General features: G+C 35.9%; 1 protein-coding gene across 1 annotated transcript in view; it reads left to right on the forward strand.

The window, feature by feature from the left end:
• LOC119828846 overlaps positions 1–17,681 on the forward strand; it is a 36,522-nt gene extending 18,841 nt beyond the window's left edge. The window contains exons 2-25 of the mRNA XM_038351135.1: positions 2,467–2,827; positions 6,541–6,740; positions 6,982–7,086; positions 7,730–7,812; positions 8,183–8,260; positions 8,380–8,456; positions 8,574–8,638; positions 9,094–9,274; positions 9,582–9,718; positions 9,800–10,004; positions 10,077–10,241; positions 10,321–10,514; positions 10,590–10,686; positions 10,771–11,019; positions 11,454–11,728; positions 11,806–11,939; positions 12,243–12,397; positions 12,899–13,099; positions 13,288–13,432; positions 13,557–13,758; positions 14,691–14,826; positions 15,525–15,648; positions 16,466–16,580; positions 16,945–17,681. Coding sequence (XP_038207063.1) covers positions 2,467–2,827; positions 6,541–6,740; positions 6,982–7,086; positions 7,730–7,812; positions 8,183–8,260; positions 8,380–8,456; positions 8,574–8,638; positions 9,094–9,274; positions 9,582–9,718; positions 9,800–10,004; positions 10,077–10,241; positions 10,321–10,514; positions 10,590–10,686; positions 10,771–11,019; positions 11,454–11,728; positions 11,806–11,939; positions 12,243–12,397; positions 12,899–13,099; positions 13,288–13,432; positions 13,557–13,758; positions 14,691–14,826; positions 15,525–15,648; positions 16,466–16,580; positions 16,945–17,473 — 4,213 coding nt within the window. The 3' untranslated portion in view covers positions 17,474–17,681. The remainder of the gene's footprint in view (positions 1–2,466; positions 2,828–6,540; positions 6,741–6,981; positions 7,087–7,729; positions 7,813–8,182; positions 8,261–8,379; positions 8,457–8,573; positions 8,639–9,093; positions 9,275–9,581; positions 9,719–9,799; positions 10,005–10,076; positions 10,242–10,320; positions 10,515–10,589; positions 10,687–10,770; positions 11,020–11,453; positions 11,729–11,805; positions 11,940–12,242; positions 12,398–12,898; positions 13,100–13,287; positions 13,433–13,556; positions 13,759–14,690; positions 14,827–15,524; positions 15,649–16,465; positions 16,581–16,944) is intronic.
• The last annotated feature ends 305 nt before the right edge of the window (positions 17,682–17,986 follow it).

Here is a 17,986-nt window from a genome sequence, read left to right on the forward strand (position 1 = left end):
CCGAGAATTTTTTCAAATGTTGCTGTAGTGCAGGTTTGGTGACGGTCTGGTGCCATTTCTGTGTACTTTATGCCCATTTCAAAATTTAACGGCTCTTTATATTCCTTATAGATATAAGCACCTATCTCTATCGATGGATTATAATTTACCGAAAAACAATGCATTAAATGTACCCGTAATGTAACCGTAACCGTAACCGTAATGTAACATGTAAGCGTATATTATGGATCACAATTTGTCCACAAGTTGCAATTTTAATGTAATATAAATACATGAGATTTTGTCTACAATGTAATGATATCCAGCTAACTACCAACATTAATTCTGAGTTTAGAGTAGTGGCAAATAATTATTATATTTAATATAGTTTAAATACATCACATATTCTCTGATAATAGTTCGGAGTATAACACGCTTGAAGTCTGAATGATCCATAAGAGTTTGCATAAGTTTAAAATGCAATATAAGCTAAAGATAACATTATGTTATCAGTTATCTTTTATCTATTATTTATTGTTAGTGTTTGTTCCGTTTAAGCAATATTAATAGAAAAAGTTTTGTAACAAGATTACTTTATGATAGAGACGAGCAACTTGAAGAAATTAGGTGATAATATAGTAGGAAAGAAACGAAATATATAGCATGATATTATTTAAGAGTCATTGTGTATGTGTGTTATGACCGTCTCCTTGGTACAGTGGTTAACGCATGAGCGTAAGACCGAGGGGTCCTGGGTTCGAATCCCGGTGGGGACGCACAAAAAAAAAATGTCCCGGTCTGGCAGGACACAGAAGGCTGATCACCTACTTGTCCATAAAGAAAATCGATCAGTGAAACAGATGCATATCATCTGTCCCATACCCCAGTAAGGGACACAGGACTTCACTTTATTGTGTTATGTATGTATGTCTTTAGTGAAAGAAGAGACAAAATAACCTATGGGCGCAGCCAGGAGAGGTTTAAGGGGTTCAAATGAAATAACAAAAATATATCAAAAAAAGGATATAACATTTTTGCTACACTGTACATGCAGTTAGTGAACCAGCCTCTCAATTCTTTTTTTTTTTATGTCATAGCGGGCAACATGTAATTACATTTCAGTGGACTTGTTTGGTATAGATGGCCACGCATTTGTTTGATTTATTTTAATATCTAAATCTATCCTTAATTGATGTATATATTTTATGAATCATCTGTTGGTTCTCCAAATAAAAAAACATATAAATATTATAGTTTAATATAAGAAACAAAAGTTAAACTTGATTTTCATAGAAAATATAATGCATATTGAAAAAAATATCATTATTTCTTTAATAATGTTTATTCTAATCTATGACCATGTTATCATCAATTTATTTCTCATACATCCTATCCTATTAATCCTACTAATATTATAATTGCGAAAGTTTGCAAAGATGTATGTGTGTGTTTGTTGCTCCATCACGCAAAAGCTATTGAACCGATTGCAATGAAATTCGGTACGTAAAAAGCTGGACAACTGGATTAACATATAGCCAATTTTTTATTCCGTTATTCCAACGGGATACGGACTTACGTGGGTGAATCCGCGGGGCGCAGCTAGTCGTTTATACAATCATGCGACAGCGATACATTAGCATTAATAGCGACAATTTGCTTGAATATGTCCATGTTATAATAATATGGACATTAACCCTTACGTAAACATCGTGTCATAGGTATTACCCTCAGTGTGAAGCTATTGGAGAGCGTAATCATGCCGTGGACCGTATTCAGCTCGATAATACAATACAAGCAATTAACCTTTGTTGGATTCCTTTAGATTAACCGTCTTTTGTTACGCCTAGATCGATGTAATCAATTTATTTTACTTATTGAGTATAGGATTCGGGATAGTGTTAAGAATGTTTTAGTACGCTTCATATTTGTTTGTTTTTAGTAACGAACCTAATGATACATATTATAAGTATAATAAATTTGCTTATTTCGTTTTCTGACATAATGTCTAACGTAGATATTTTGTTAAAGCGTCTTTGAGCGAGTGTCGCGTCAACTTTAGCTAGTTATAATTGTTTATAATTCATATCTTCTTTCAAAGCACAAGCATAAAATGAAAGAAACAACACTATTGACGTTACTACACGAATTAATTAAGACCCATAAATTTTAGTTTTAATATAATAAATAAATCGCTTTTAAAATCCATTAAAATGTCTTTAATTTCTAAACCTGTAAATTCAAGTTTATCCGTTTTAACTTACTATTGCCCAAGCTCTTTGGGTACGGATTTTTTGAACATTCAGTCAAACTTACTTTGCATACGGCGTTACCCGTACACACCTGGGTCTACCCAACACAGAAGAGGTAATGTCAGGTGCACGCAGGTGTTGTGTCATACTAGTAAGTTATATGTATTTATTTTTAAAATTGAATAATTTTAACCTTTAAATATATTCACATTGCTCAATTAGTTTTCTATTGTTCTAGGTTAATGGTGTACAATTTTGTTACCATTACATTTATGACCATCGCGCTGGACCACGTGAAATCTCAAGAACGGAATACGGAGCATCAGGGCCCTGTGACCTGCGGGGGGCGCCTGCAAGGTCCCGTGGGAACCATCCAGACGCCCAACTTCCCCAACCCGTTTCCGGTGCCGATCAAGTGCAAGTGGATCATCGAGCACGACATCGCGAACGGCACTATATCGATATACTTCACGCAGCAGTACACCACTAGCGGGCTCACGTTCACGGAGTACATGTACTATGATGACACCTACAAGCTGGGCGAGCGGCGCGCGCTCACCGTCACCGAGGAGAACATCACTAGGATCAAATATTTACAGGTACATCTCTACCAGCCATTGAAATCTTTTATTCTTAGAAGTTTTTACATTTTCTAACAAGGGATGCTTTTATAGAATGAAAGTTTAATGAAGAAGCTATTTGTGCGAACTATAGAAAACAAGCTTTTTCTTAAATAAACAGCTTAATAATATAAGACTCCTCCGTTTACCCAACAAAGGCTAACAATTCTTAAACGAAACTAGTTTTTTATCTAGTGTACATAAGTGTAATTCTTTAATGATTTTCTCATACACATAACAAATTAAATAAAAAAACTGCATAATAGAATTTATTACAATATTATAATTTGTCTAAATCTGAAATAGTATCAAGACATATTCGTGATTGCCATTCGCCTTGTCACCTGAAGATATATTCGATAGGCATTCGTCGCGAACAACTGTTCACACGTTCGTAAGTAGTACAGTAATAATACAGTACGTTCGTGTTCACAATCTTTACCCTTTAATGACGTCTAAAAACCGCTCTCAATGTAAATACGCGAATCTCAAAACGTGTAGCGAGCGCGCTGTTTCTCTCATCGTGTTTATTATTTGCCCCCCTATTCATCTCGTTATTCCACTCGGAATAATGATAATATTTTCGCTTAATTCATTGCTTTGTAAAGCTAAAAATCCTAACCTCGTATATTTATAATACTAACTGTCCAAAAATGTGGAAAATAAGTATAAACATAAACATTTTTCCACGCTGGCAACATACCAAATAGGAGCTCGTGCATCGCATGCCAACAGTCAAATTCAACTCTCAAATACAATGATAATAACAGTTCTATAATATAAAAAATACAGTACTAAGAATATATAAAATATGCAATAGAGCATAATACGACTTACGCCTTATTTGAAGCCAGTAAAAAAACAGAGATGTACTATATTAAGATCATGCACGATAATTCAATTACGAGTATACAATTCTGCTGTTTAAAGGATTACATGAGATAAAAGCGTGTTTAATGTGTGATCCACTACCTAAAAAAAGAAAACCGAAAAATGCATAATACGCCTCAGGATATATGATTATACTAGCTGCTCCCCGCGGTTTCACCCGCGTAGATCCATTTCCCGTAGGAATAGCGGGATAAAAAGTTACCTATATGTTATTCCAGTTGTCCAGCTATCTACGTACCAAATTTCATTGCAATTGGTTGAGTAGTTTTTGCGTGAAAGAGCAACAAACACGCACATCCTTACAAACTTATGCATTTATAATATTAAGTAGGATAACGTCGACAATGGTGGGTCGCCAGACGGTAAGCACTACACCGCCCATGAAAATTTAGACAGGCGTAAGGTGGATTGCAGACCTTACACCACTGCTAATGGATTGTCGGCTTCATAAAGAAAAACTACATAAATAATAAATTTTTAAAGAATAGAAAAAATTTGATCACGAGGCAGGATTCGAACCTGCGTATCTTGCCTAACCGTAGGCGTTGCTACGGTTAGGCAAGATACGCAGGTTCGAATCCTGCCTCGTGATCAAATTTTTTCTATTCTTTAAAAATTTCTTATTTATAAAGCATTTCAATGCTATAAAACTAAAAATTAAATACATAAATAATTTTAAATATTCGATTGCCTACAAAAATAAAAACGCAAAAAATCTTCAAATATTTCCTATAACGATTAAGTACCATGCGCATGCTTAAAGACCCTTGACCTTGGTAGTAATTCTTCAAGTAACAAAGTAATTGAATGGTAATTTGTCTTTTTTGTATAATCTATCTATAGATTTTTAGTTAGTTAATCACCTATTCTCATTCTGTATGTACCGAAAAAGCTGGCCGAGTGCAATGGTTTGATGATTGCAAAAATGTATGCGTTACTTAAGCTTATATATTTTCAATAATACATATTCTAATACCAATATATCTAATACTAAAGGTCTCGAGGCAAGTGCGACTCGAACAGATCATCTAAAAGCAAATGAGAAATAACTGACCCGTTGGTAAATCTCGATTTTTTATATATATTTGTTACGTTATCGAGAGAAATACGTCATCTATGAAAATTTTATGACATACAGTCTGGTGACAGACGAACAGACGGACAGACGAAGACAGAAAGACGAAGTTTAAGAAATAGGGACCCGTTTAATTCTTTGGGTACGGAACTCCAATAAAAGGTCTCGTTTGGAAATTACATCAGTGTAATAGTATCCCGATATATGACTGGAATTTATATTACACGCTATTTTCGCATTAAGTGCTCTTACCTCGGGCATAGACAATTTTTTCCCAATAACAACCTTTTTTGTGCCGTTCTCTCAATAAGTATAAAAATATATTTATGTGGAGCTGTATTATTATTTTGGAAAGTAGCTAATAACTTGATATGGTTTGCGGAACTTAATTTATGTACGTAGGGTCTACAAAAAAATGTTAAGAAGTTATTTGTTACTTGTACTAAAAATGTATTGCCATGATTATTATTGTGTTTTCATATTCATATACTATTGTAATTCTAAACCAATTACCAAAAAATATTCTAATACAGAATAGTGATAAAGATAAATATAATTTACTTATGCCACGTTTTTTGAACACAAATATTTCGCAATAAATCCATGCCATAGACGTCTGATATGTTAATGCCTTCCGAGATTATATTTGCAGACGCTGACGATTCTCAAAAAATATTATTCCAAAGCAGTATTCACTATGGAATGTCCATATATTCTTACGATATCTAATTTATTCCAATTCGTTTTAGATAGATTTAATCTTAAATAGAAAAAAAATATTCACATATCTACGTATTATGATATGAGTCCTGAAGTCTTTCTGGGAAATCCTGGGATAAAATTACGGTATAAATGTAAAGTCAAAATATTCCAAGGTTCCGCCAACCCGTAAGTAATCTTAAAAGAGCATGTCAGATAATATTTCACCTGCTTAAAATCGGATCGTAAATTCTAATTTTGTCATCTAATATAGAATCGATAGTAGCTATAAAGTGCCGGCATAGATGAGAATACCCGTTCACCCGAAAGATAAGGCAATAAAACACATGACCTAGCGTAGTTAATTAAAGTTTGGAACACAATGTTTAATTAGAATAATACTAGAATAAAAATAGGCTCAGTTTCGAGTTTTTTATGTTATCATCGGCAATGGAGCTGGTGAGTCGCCTGATAGTAAGCGCTAACACTACTTATGGACATTGACAGATGCGTAGAGTCGTGAGCAGACGTCACGCCCCTACAAATGGACTGTCAATTATAAATAGAGAGGGATAAAGAAAAGATTTAGGACAGGAAAATAAAGGAAAGTACAGGGAAGTGTAAGGAAGAGGATACGGGGCATACCTTGAAATTCGGAAAACAGTGTGGTTACATTTTAAATGAATTAAAACTTAAGTTAAGTATTTGATAACAATCAATATAAAGATTCGGATATTGGTAGTAATATTTAGTTTTCAGATGCTAAAGAATGTATTGAGAAAGTGTTTATGTAGATTGATTTTTTGGTGGTAATTTGGAGCCACAGTGGTCTAATAATGACTTAATCTCAGGTGGAAAGTCTTCTACTGGTGGTGGAGGTGTCGCTATCGAGATCGGAGGGTAGTGTTGCTATTTTGTTGAGTTGTTCTCCTCAGGCGCATAGCTTGGTGCTTGTGGTGGAGCTGCGCCGGCCTCACAACGAATGTCTCGTACGTGGAGCGTTATCACTTACAGCTGCTCTCCCCAGGTGCAAAGCCCGGTGCTGGTGGTGGAGCTGTCGCTGACTCGTGCGGAGGGCTCGCAGCTGCGCGCGCTGGGGCTGCTGGCGGTGTTCGGGCTCAACGTGACGTACGCCGTGCGCGCGCCCTCCGCGCCCGCACCCCGCACCTCCTGCAGCGCCATCGAGTGTCGCCTGCTCGGACACTGCTACGCCTCACATGATTATAGGTGCGTCTGTTTGTTTCTGAGAACAATACAGTGACTTATTAGCATATTAGGATTATTGCTAACAAGTTTAATGTAAAAAAATTACTTCCCAGTAGGTACAACAAAGTCAATCAGTCAACAATAAAAAAAATGTCGGATTTTTTCAGCGTTTATTTTACCTACTAAATTAATACTGAAGTTATTACGCTACATATACATGATATGTTGATCAAAACACTTTATTATATACTTGATATCACAGTGAATTCTACTGTTCCTGTTTCGAGGGATATTCTGGGTCTGATTGTGGAGTTGGTCCTCTCTGCCCTAGTACATCTAATATGTGCAAGAACGGTGGTACGTGTGGGTAAGCATTCGAAATTTAAATATATTTTTATATTTAACTGTGCCTAATAATCATATTCATATAAGCCTTAAATCTGACATGGAGCACGCACGACGTGAATGTGACATGACAGACATGAAATATGATACTTTTCTACAAATACGGTCACTAACTGCACTTGGGCTGATACCATTCCAGATTCTAAAATGGAAAACAATCGTTATCAAAAAAATATTTGTGTATTACAATTTACACAGTCTTAAACACAATATATATAACTGTTTACTTTATAAGATTGACATCAGTAAAAGCATAAAACCATTATATATAATTGCATATATTATATCTTTTGTAAATACGTATACTGTCTTTGTTATATTTTTGACGATATGCTTTATTTAAATAAATATGGAGTTTTCATAATTTTCCTTTAAACGGCTAGCGATAAGAAACTATCCTTTAATCATTCTGAAAGTATTTTTTGGAATTAGTTGAAAAGTGGAACTTTTATCAAAGAAGGAAATGGAATCGAGAAAAGAGCTCCATTAATAACTAGAAAAAGGTCAATTGGAAATTGAAAAAAATAATGAAAATAATAGTTTTCTTAATGTAAATTACATGCGATATAATTCTTAAGTATTATAAAGGTATATTTTGTATGTAGGCAATTGGGGCCGGCAGCCGTGAGCTGTATTTGTGCGCCGGGCTACACGGGGGACCTTTGTGAGTCAGAAATAGCCGCACCAGGTAAATGTTTAGTGCCAGATATTAGACATACATGAAAACTTTATATAGAAAACCTCTATGTATATGTTTCCTACTGTTTTTTCGTCAGAACGCATTTTCCATTCGCCTTTTTCTAACTAGGAAAAATGTGTTGCGTGCATATCTTATGACTGTTATCTGGACTTACATACAAACTATTAATTTCTTTATGAGTGGAATTGTGGTTAAAATTAAGCATAACACAATAAAATAATCTTAGGCAGTATAAACAATAAACATTAAGATCATGGGCATTCAATTAAAATTGCGTATTTAAGATTTGATATAACTATATAACATATCTAAGACAGTTTCACTATGATAATTAATACACATGATAATGATATTGCAGAATGCGGCTTAGAGGAATGCGCCGATGCATGTAACAAAGATAAGATTTGCGATTGCAACTCGAGAGATACTGATGTTTGTAAGTATGTTAATGACCTGATTAGTGTGTTTAATGCACATAATATTGTTGGAATTACAAATAATTGTATTCATATGGATGTGTGAGAAAATTAATACTAAGATACATTGCTTTTTTAGCATCCGCTCGTTTCGAAACAAGAGTTAAAATTGTCGATCATGGAATTAATGACATAGCAAAGGAAATAATAAAACAGGTTGGTGACTTGTAATGTTAATTAAAAACTGAAAACCATTACCATTACAAACCAATGGAAATTTATACATTTATAATTAACTTTAAATTTGTTTGCTTATATATAAAATTGTTTTAGATGAGTGGATATTTACGAGCATCAAATATAACGCTACATGATGATGTGGAAATTTTAAATATAAGGTAAGATTATGGGATTTTAAATGTCTTTGTCACTGTGTTGATCAAAACTTTACTTTAAATGGAAATAACTAATACGTAGTCGATGTACGTTTTTACGCTGTGTTTACAATTATTTCGCTAGTAGGTTGATTACAATTAGTAAAGAATTACTAGATTAATAAAATAAAATAATTTAATATCACCTCATTTATTTACATTAAACCTTCTATAGTATCTTTTGCTCGTGGCTTCACTCGCGTTCTTATACGCATTTGAAATCTAAACCAGTGTCGAATTCTTATTAGATAGCATTGTTATATAACATATTTACTTCGACTGGTTGCCAGAACATGTAAGTTATTATGTAGTTCCTCATCCCACACCAAGGAATACAGGCATCTATAATATGATATTATTTCAATCACGTGTCATGTGAATAGAAGTTAGATTGATAAGACTATAAAAGGTTTTCCCAGTTCACCGGAGTCTGGGTCGCGGATAGCGTGGGTGCGCGTGTGGGGTGCGCGGCGCGAGTTAGGGGCAGTGCGCAGCGCGCTTGCGCGGCTGGCGGCGGCGCGCGCGCCCGCGGACCTGAGAGCGGTGCGCCTTGTACCCGACACGTCTGTGTTGCATACTCAACCAGCTCTAACTTTACATGTATGTGGCACTGTTTGGTTGTTGTTACTCTTTTACACATAAGCTGTTCTTTGTGTGTATTTCAATGTATTAGTCATCAATCTGAAGTTACCATGCCGCTTATTCATTGACTATGACGTACTTATCGTATTATTCCGATGTACGATCTGATATTTAAAATATGGTTGCTATGATATAATTGTAGAATGGTAAACATGAAAACTTTGTATATGCAGCTTTTTACTGTTTTACACATATGTATGCTACCGTTTTGCACATGATATATATATATATATATCAAATTTATTTTATTTCTAACATTTCCCAGAAATTGATTGTTAATCAACGTCCCGAAGTGTGGGAAGGCTCAGAATTTATTCTAAGTTGTATGGCGTATGGCTCTCCAAATATTGCCTTTACGTGGTACAAAGATGGCATAAAGGTCAACTTCAATGGGACTAACAGGTAGATAAAATACCAACAGTACATTATCCAGTGAAGCGATGCTATTTAAAAAATTAACTTTAATTTTTACAATACTTTTAGGGATATTTGGACTCGCACCGTTGCAGAAGATGCTTTAGGTCGCCAATTATCCGTGTTAGGAGTTTCAGAAGCAAAAAAATTAGATACTGGGAAATGGTCATGTGCGGCAGACGATGCTGGACGGAGAAGGTGTAGCGCTTTGAGAATTACTGTATTAAAGCCACCTGATATTCGTCTCATGCCTTCAACACTTACAGTGAATAAGGTAAAACATCAGTTAAAAGTTAAGAAAAATAATAATAATAAAAATATAACATTTATATAACTTTAATTAAAGGGTGAGAACGTTAGTATCACTTGCTTAGCGGGAGCTGGGCGGGTCCACGGGGCGCTTGGATTCAGCTGGGCAAGGGAAAGAAGTCTGTTACCTCTAGTTCCTGGACGAGAACTCTGGGAAGATCTATATCCAGCTGGTAGCCTTCTCAGGCTATATAACATTCAGGTATTAAAATAGAAATATAAAAAAACATTTCCTATAATGTAAAGTAATGGGCTGTAACTTATTTACAATTCTTTGTTAGAAATCAGGAGAGTTTCGATGTCAAGTTTCATCGGTAGTGGGTACAAATTCAAAGTCAATAACTGTTTGGACGATTGGTCCAACAGATGAGGCTTGTGAAAGTGAAGCATCGTATGGTATGCGCTGGCCTAGAACCGCTCCAGGGGCTGTCGCTATTGCGAGTTGTCCTCCGGGACAAACCGGGGAATCTAGTAGGTATGACTTATATTGAATATAAACTTATATTAGAAGTAAACTGGCCGACATAATATCGTTAACTTTATGTTCTAGGTTCTGTGAACCAAAAACTATACAACGTAGTGTTAAATGGAACTTACCCAACTTTTCGGAATGTATATCAGAGTCTTTGCAAGAAATATATGAACAGGTATAAATAACTAAACACTTGATAGTTATAGCATATGGAATATATGATAATTTCCTTATTTAATCGTGATTTTGATATTTTTAGTTCATATTAATATCATATGGATATTCTTGGAAGCTTGTGCGTAATATCGCTAGTCAATATGGGTCAGTATTACGTTCCTTACCAGCATTGCCTGGATCAGCAAGTCTTCCATTACAGCATACAATACATATGCTGCATTACTTACGCTCGTCAGCAGCGCAGCGTTCGGACAAAATAGGCAGTACAGAGTCATTACTTCAGATTTGTGCCTCGCTACTGAGACATCCTGATGCCTTTTTGGATGAAGAGGTGAATATTTAATTTCAGTTTGATTTGAAGTTATACATTACTAGCAAACTCGGCGAACTCCGTTTCGCCACCAGATGGCTTCGTTTTTCCCGCTTTTCTGTTGAAATTTTTCCGGAATTTTCTTTGCTATAAACCTCACGACGCCCAAGACCTTTCCAACGAATGCAAAACCGTGGAAATCGGTTCGTGCGTTCTGGAGTTATAGCGTCAGGAAGGAAAACCCGACTTATTTTTATATAGTAGACTAGCAAACCCGGCGAACTCCGTTTCGCCAATTTTCTTTGCTATAAACCTCACGGTGCCCGAGACCTTTCCAACGAATGCAAAACCGTGGAAATCGGTTCGTGCGTTCTGAAGTTATAGCGTCAGGAAGGAAAACCCGACTTATTTTTATATAGTAGATGATATTAAGCTCATTAAATTATAACTTTTAGAAAATCTACGATCTCCAAAATGCAATAGTAGATGCCGCTGCCTTGAAAGACAAATTTGACGCCCAATATCAAGGTTTTAGTATTAAAGCGAAAGTAGCAAAAGACGATAATGCTGCTCATTTCAACTTTCCACGACAATCTGGACCAGAGGATTGGTCATTGATTTCTGTTGGCGTTGAACTATTGGAAGGGATGGGAAATGTGACGGTTGTTGCAGTGCTTTATGAGGATCTTGGAATTCGATTGCCATCTTTACGCAGGATAGTTGAATACAAGTACGCATATTTTAATTGAGAAAGTCTTCTTCTTTAAATGTTGGTATTACATTATAACGTATTTTTTATTTATTTAGAGGAGGTCGTGAATTGGAATATCAAATGTCTTCAGCGCAAACACAACTTTCCACTAGCCTGGATCATTTAGACGCATCATTGAAGCATACTGTAACTCTTTTATTCGTACACAATAAGAATTATACTTCGATTGGTAAGTCTGTTTTATAAATGCTTCTTTTTAAAATGTTTATTGTCACTTTTATAACGTATGCTGTAAGATAACAATGACGGATTGATTTGTGTCTATTTATATTTGACAATAACTATTTGTATACTTCTATGTTGAAAGTGGACGTTTCAATAAATCGCCAAATTTGCATTAAAATAAAGAAAAGCAACAAATTCGTACGAATGAATTAATTTCAACTGTTAGCTCTTTCATTAATATTAATTGAACAGTAAATAGTGCTCAATAGCCGAAATATACGAAATATCATGTTAAACTAAATTTTAGCCTCAAAGCTATCTTGTGCCCTGCGAACGCGAGCTGAATCTGGCTCTTGGGTGCGAAATGCTTGCGAGATGCGAGTTACAGAGCCCACACACGTGTCTTGTCGCTGCCGAGGGCTGGGCACTTTCGCGCTATTCACTGTTGCTCGTTCATCGCTTGTGAGTACACTACCATCATCTAAACTTATATTGTAAAGAAGAAACATTAGCTATTTTTGTTTGTACAATTGGGCCGATGTCTAAAATTCTTACACCATTTGAAAGATGCGTCATTTTTGAGTGACTATGATATATTTAATTTTTACGCCGGGCTTAACTGGACTAGGAGCTGGTGTTTCATAATTAGAATGCGTAGAAAAATGCGAATCCTTTTCCTTACACTTCCCAGTCCTTTCCTTTATTCCTCTCGTCAAACCTTTCTTCATCATTTTGAAGTCGGCAATTCATTTGTAAGGTCTACAATCGTCTTCAACCCTCATGGGCGGTAGTAGCGCTTATCATCAGGCGACCCACCAGCTCCATTGCTGACGGTGACATTAAAACAGAAACATAAAAAATGCATGTATCAGTGATGTATTACAATTTTCCTGAAGACTTGTTTATAAAGCATTTTATAAATATTTCATTTGTGCCAGCTTCTTATGTATGCAATAAATTTAGACAGATTCAGAAAAGGATTTACGTGGAGTTGTCAAATTGACGGTCAGTTTGGGAGGTGCTATGTGCTTCGCGGCTGCGGTCTTGCAGCTCTTGGCTTTAGCGCCAGCTAAAAAGGCTCACTTGCCCACGCTACTGAAGGCAGTTACGGCTGGTACACATTCCGCTGCGTTATTCACTTTACTGGAATGCGATAATGGACAGGTATAATTTGTGTGTCCCAAATGTTTAACTAAATATATATAATAACTAAAAAGTTACGATTGATTTTTACTTATAACAAGTGATTGAAGCAGATTTTGTTAAATAGGTAGGTTATATAATTTTGTGAAAAAAGAATTGCTTTTTTTAATAACAAGATACTAAGTAAATCTCCATACACTTGGTAACAGGAGGAGGCCTGCCCAGGCGCGTTGGGCTGGGTGTGTGCCGCGTGTTGGTGCGCGGGCTGCGGCGCGCTGTGTGCGCAGCCGTTGCTGCTGCAGGCTGAGCTGGGTGCGCGGGCGCAGCGAGCTCCCTCGGTTGGACTTGTAGCTGGTACGAAAATATTTTTATTACTTATAACATTATATATATTTTATTCACCTTACTTTCTTTCTAAAATTTTATTCCTTTTGGAAAATTCTAGTGATTTTTTCTCATGTCGCCTTATATGTATTAGGGGTGTGTACCCTCTCGTGGCTGACTGCGAGGCTGTGGGGCGGCGCTCCGTTGCAGCTGGGCTCAGGCGCGCAAGTCGTGTGTGCCGCTGGCTGCGCTCTTCTAACCATACTTTGTCTCGCTCTAACGTTCTGCGCAGCGATGCGCTTGCGCATTATTATGCATAAGGTGCCTGCTGAACGGCGCACTTATTTAAAGGACAGGTAAAGTGATATAAAACTGAGTCGTATAATTTATCCAGAACGCATTATTTATAATTTAATTATTTTAAACAAATCACATACTGTACGTAGTAGTTAAGGACTCTAATTCTTATTGATATTGTGCTATACAACGTGACATAATGCCGTGGCCACATTTATTTCTTACAGTTTAGTGAATGTACAAATAGGTTATTATTTAACATGTACTAGCTGTGACCCGCGGTTGAAACCGCGTAAGTTCGTATCCCGTAGGAATATCGGTATAAAAAGTGCCTATGTGTTATTTCAGTTGTCCAGCTATCTACGAAGCAAAATAGTATTATTATTCACCAATAGATGTCAGGAAAAAAAACCACGAATAACACACGAAGATGACATTTTCTAAAAAAAATTCCTAGCTAGATCGATTTATCGTCCCCGAAACCCCCTATATACTAAATTTCATGAAAATCGTTGGAGCCGATTCCGAGATTCCAATTATATATATATATATACAAGAATTGCTCGTTTAAAGGTATAAGATAAATACTGTTTTGTTTCCATTTTTGCCTGACTGCAACAGAATGGGGGTTATGACTGTATGTATTTGCATAGAAACATACATACATACATATGTGTGTTACATTGGCACACCTTAGAGACTAAAGAGCTTGTCGCAACCCCTAACTTAACTGGTAAAGGTTGATTTGTTTCTTTAGTAAATTGATTTCCTTAAAATAAGTACTTATTGATGCTACTGGGACATCGAATCAGGAGTCGCGTAGTGCGTCACACGCGAGTACTGGCTGTAAGTGTATATAATAAACATCCATGGTATTTTATGTGTAATAATGGTTATATGGCTAAATTAGCTTACAAGTCTTAACAATGAATGAATGAAATTGATTTCCTTAATATAAGTACTTATTGATGCAACTGGTACACCGAATCAGGAGTCGCGTAGTGCGTCACACGTTAGTGCTGGCGGTGACCACGAGCGCGGTGCAGGCGGCGGCGGTTGCGTACGCGCAGCCGGCCGACCGACGCGTGACACATGTCGCCGTACTCGCATCTGCGGCGCTTGCTAATGTAAGTGAGAATTGTTCCTGGAAATGTCCATAGTTAAATGATATAGATATTTTGGATGTGATCTTGGTTGTGGGATTTGGATGATTTTGAACTAATTTGATATGGGAGTCGAAGACGCGAATTAGTCCAATCATGCTAATTGCATTGGGCAGCATGATTAGGCTAGCACGTGACGGGGAAGTTACCACACCGCCATAAAAGCATATGAATACATCAGTGTTTTCGTTAGATGTGTGATGAGAGAGGGAGCCAGAGGCATATATTATCTTCTTTCATCATATCCTTCCCAGTCCTGTCTATTGTTCCCACCATGAATTATATCTATATATCCTCACTTTTTACTGTTGGAAATACAGAAGTAAGACTTTAGACCTTTGCAAAGGTTCATGGGCAGTTGTAGCAACTTATCATCAAGCAACGCACCAGCTTCTTTGCCAACTTTAATATAAAGTATGGCGTGGCTACATTAGTTTATATTTCTTTAAGCAGTATTTTCATTTCAATTTGAATATCGATGACAATTATGTATATTGTGATCTATTATTCACATATTATATTGACATACAAATTTAAGAATGGATAGGCACGTGTAAAATAAATGAAGGAATCAGAATGTAAAATATTTTATTTATGTAAGCATACGTCACGCATATAAAGCACCTAACATTTCCAAATAATAAATAAAATATCGTGTTCAGGGAATAGCAATGTTACTTTGCTATGTATTATGCGACGAAGAGTGTGTGAGACTAGCTCGGCGCGCGGCGTCGCTTCCCTCGCAACATTGTTCTCATCGACGGACGCCAGACACCGCTCTTAGCTGTAAGTGTTTATAATAAACATCCATGGTATTTTATGAGTAAGTACCTGGATGACCGAGCTTTGCTCGGTTTAACTTCGTGAAGTTTATTCGCCAAAAAATAGTATTATTATTCGCCAATAGATGTCAGGAAGAAAAAATAGTATTAGTATTATTATTCGCCAATAGATGTCAGGAAGAGTCGCTAAGTTTAAGTCGATAAAACACGAATATGACATTTTCTAAAAAAGATTCCTAGCTAGATCGATTTATCGCCCCCGAAACCTCCTATATATTAAATTTCATGAAAATCGTTGGAGCCGATTCCGAGATTCCAATTATATACACATATATATATATATATATATATATATATATATATATATATATATATATATATATATATATAAGAATTGCTCGTTTAAAGATATAAGATAATGTTATATGGCTAAATTAGCTTATAAGTCTTAACAATGAATAAGCTTGAATTAATAAATTTAGTCATAACACCGTAGCTGTGCTACGCGTCACGAGCTGTTACGTCGTAGCCTTAACAATATTATTTAGACCACGATGTTGCGCAGTTGTAGCTCGTATTTCGTGTGCATCTATTACTAATTCTGATAAAACTAATTTGGAATTCTAGATTGTATGTTATATATTATAATAAATATACTTTGCTACCACAAACATTGTATATGAAATCGTCTTCAGTTTAATTAAATCATCACAATTCCTCCTCGTGATAAATGTTTCTCTCTTCTTTTAATATTTCGTATAATAATTGTTTCACTACAATATTAGGCCAATATAATTGGAAACAACATTTTTTATTCGAAGTGTACATAAAGCAAAGCGGTGAGGTGGAAAGTTGCGCCGGCGCAGAGAGCGCCTCATCTCCTCTCGGCACATTCCGTTCTCCGCATTTATCTCACAACCCCAGTAGTATATATAGGTATGTAATTTTTGGAGCTTATAAAATTTTCACGTTTTTTTACATTTGATTCAGTTAATTAAATATATTTAGTGGTGTTAAACTTAATGTAATATAATTATTTAAAACGTAATTTGGTAGTAACGGTCCAAATTGGTTTTTAAATATAATTACTGTTATTTTTAATGCAATATTCAATATTAACTATTATTTTTATTGCTATAGGTACTTGTTTTTTGAGTTGTTCGTTTATCAAAGGAAAAATGTGTTACGTTCCATTCTAAAATTACTTTACCTTGATGACAAATAACGGTATTATGTAAATACATTTCTTATAATAATCTGTAGATTAATTCTATTTGTTCATAATCCAACATTTCCACAGGCGCCAATCCAATCCAGACAACCGTGCGGACGTCGTGCGCTTCGAATACCGAACCCCTCTCGACCCCGCGTACGACTCCCGTGGGTCCCGCGTGTGCGACCTCATCCCTCATCAACAAGACTACATAATGACCCCAGTGTGCGTAGAACTCGACGTCAAACGACACGCAGAACACACCTCCATAACAACTTGCCCAATTAACTTCGAGCCATACACTGACAAACGATTCGACACGCCGAAAGAATCGTGTAATATCTGTGTTCAATCCAACCCTGACGTTTCTGACATCGCGGCCCAACCGTTTAAGAGTTGCTTGAAGAAATCGCGCGATCTCACATCGTCTGTATCTCTCCCCTCCATGGATGTTAATGTTGATAACGGTAAGTCTGACATCGAACAAGTGAATAGGGAATGGAACAAAGCGTACGACTGTGAAACAAATCAAGTGATAAACAAAATAACGAACGATTTAGACTTTTTGTTGAACAGGACTCAGGATAGAAACGATTCCGCGGAACCGCCCACTTGAAGTGAGATCGAGAATCTAGAATAATGTAGTTAATAGTCTAATGTCTATTGTAAATATTAATTAATTTCTCGTTTTGATTTATTCTTAATTACAGATGTAGTAATAATTTATCGAAATGGATTTCTGTCTACCTCTCAACTGTGTTAGTTTTGTTTACTGTTAATAAGATTTGTTAAAACGTTATTCATCCAGTACAAACAAGTTTATATATAAGACTAAAACAATTTCTTTGATTTTTAAATATCTTTACAAATTTCTTTTGTAATCATTGTTTTTATATAAATGTATACATTTAAGGAAATAAGCTATTTATTTTATAGACAGATTTTAATTGTTTATTTAAAAGTATTTTTACCCGACTTTATCAGAAGGAAGGTATTGTTTTCGATCGTATGTATATTAATGTGACTATATGTGTTTGGCATGCCCTACAGACGAAACCACTGGAGGGATTTTGAAATATGAGGTAAAATTAAACTAAAGCATAAATTGTGCGAGTTATTAAAAAAAGGG

This window comes from Zerene cesonia, chromosome 8, assembly GCF_012273895.1.
Source record: "Zerene cesonia ecotype Mississippi chromosome 8, Zerene_cesonia_1.1, whole genome shotgun sequence".
Lineage (NCBI taxonomy): Eukaryota > Metazoa > Arthropoda > Insecta > Lepidoptera > Pieridae > Zerene > Zerene cesonia.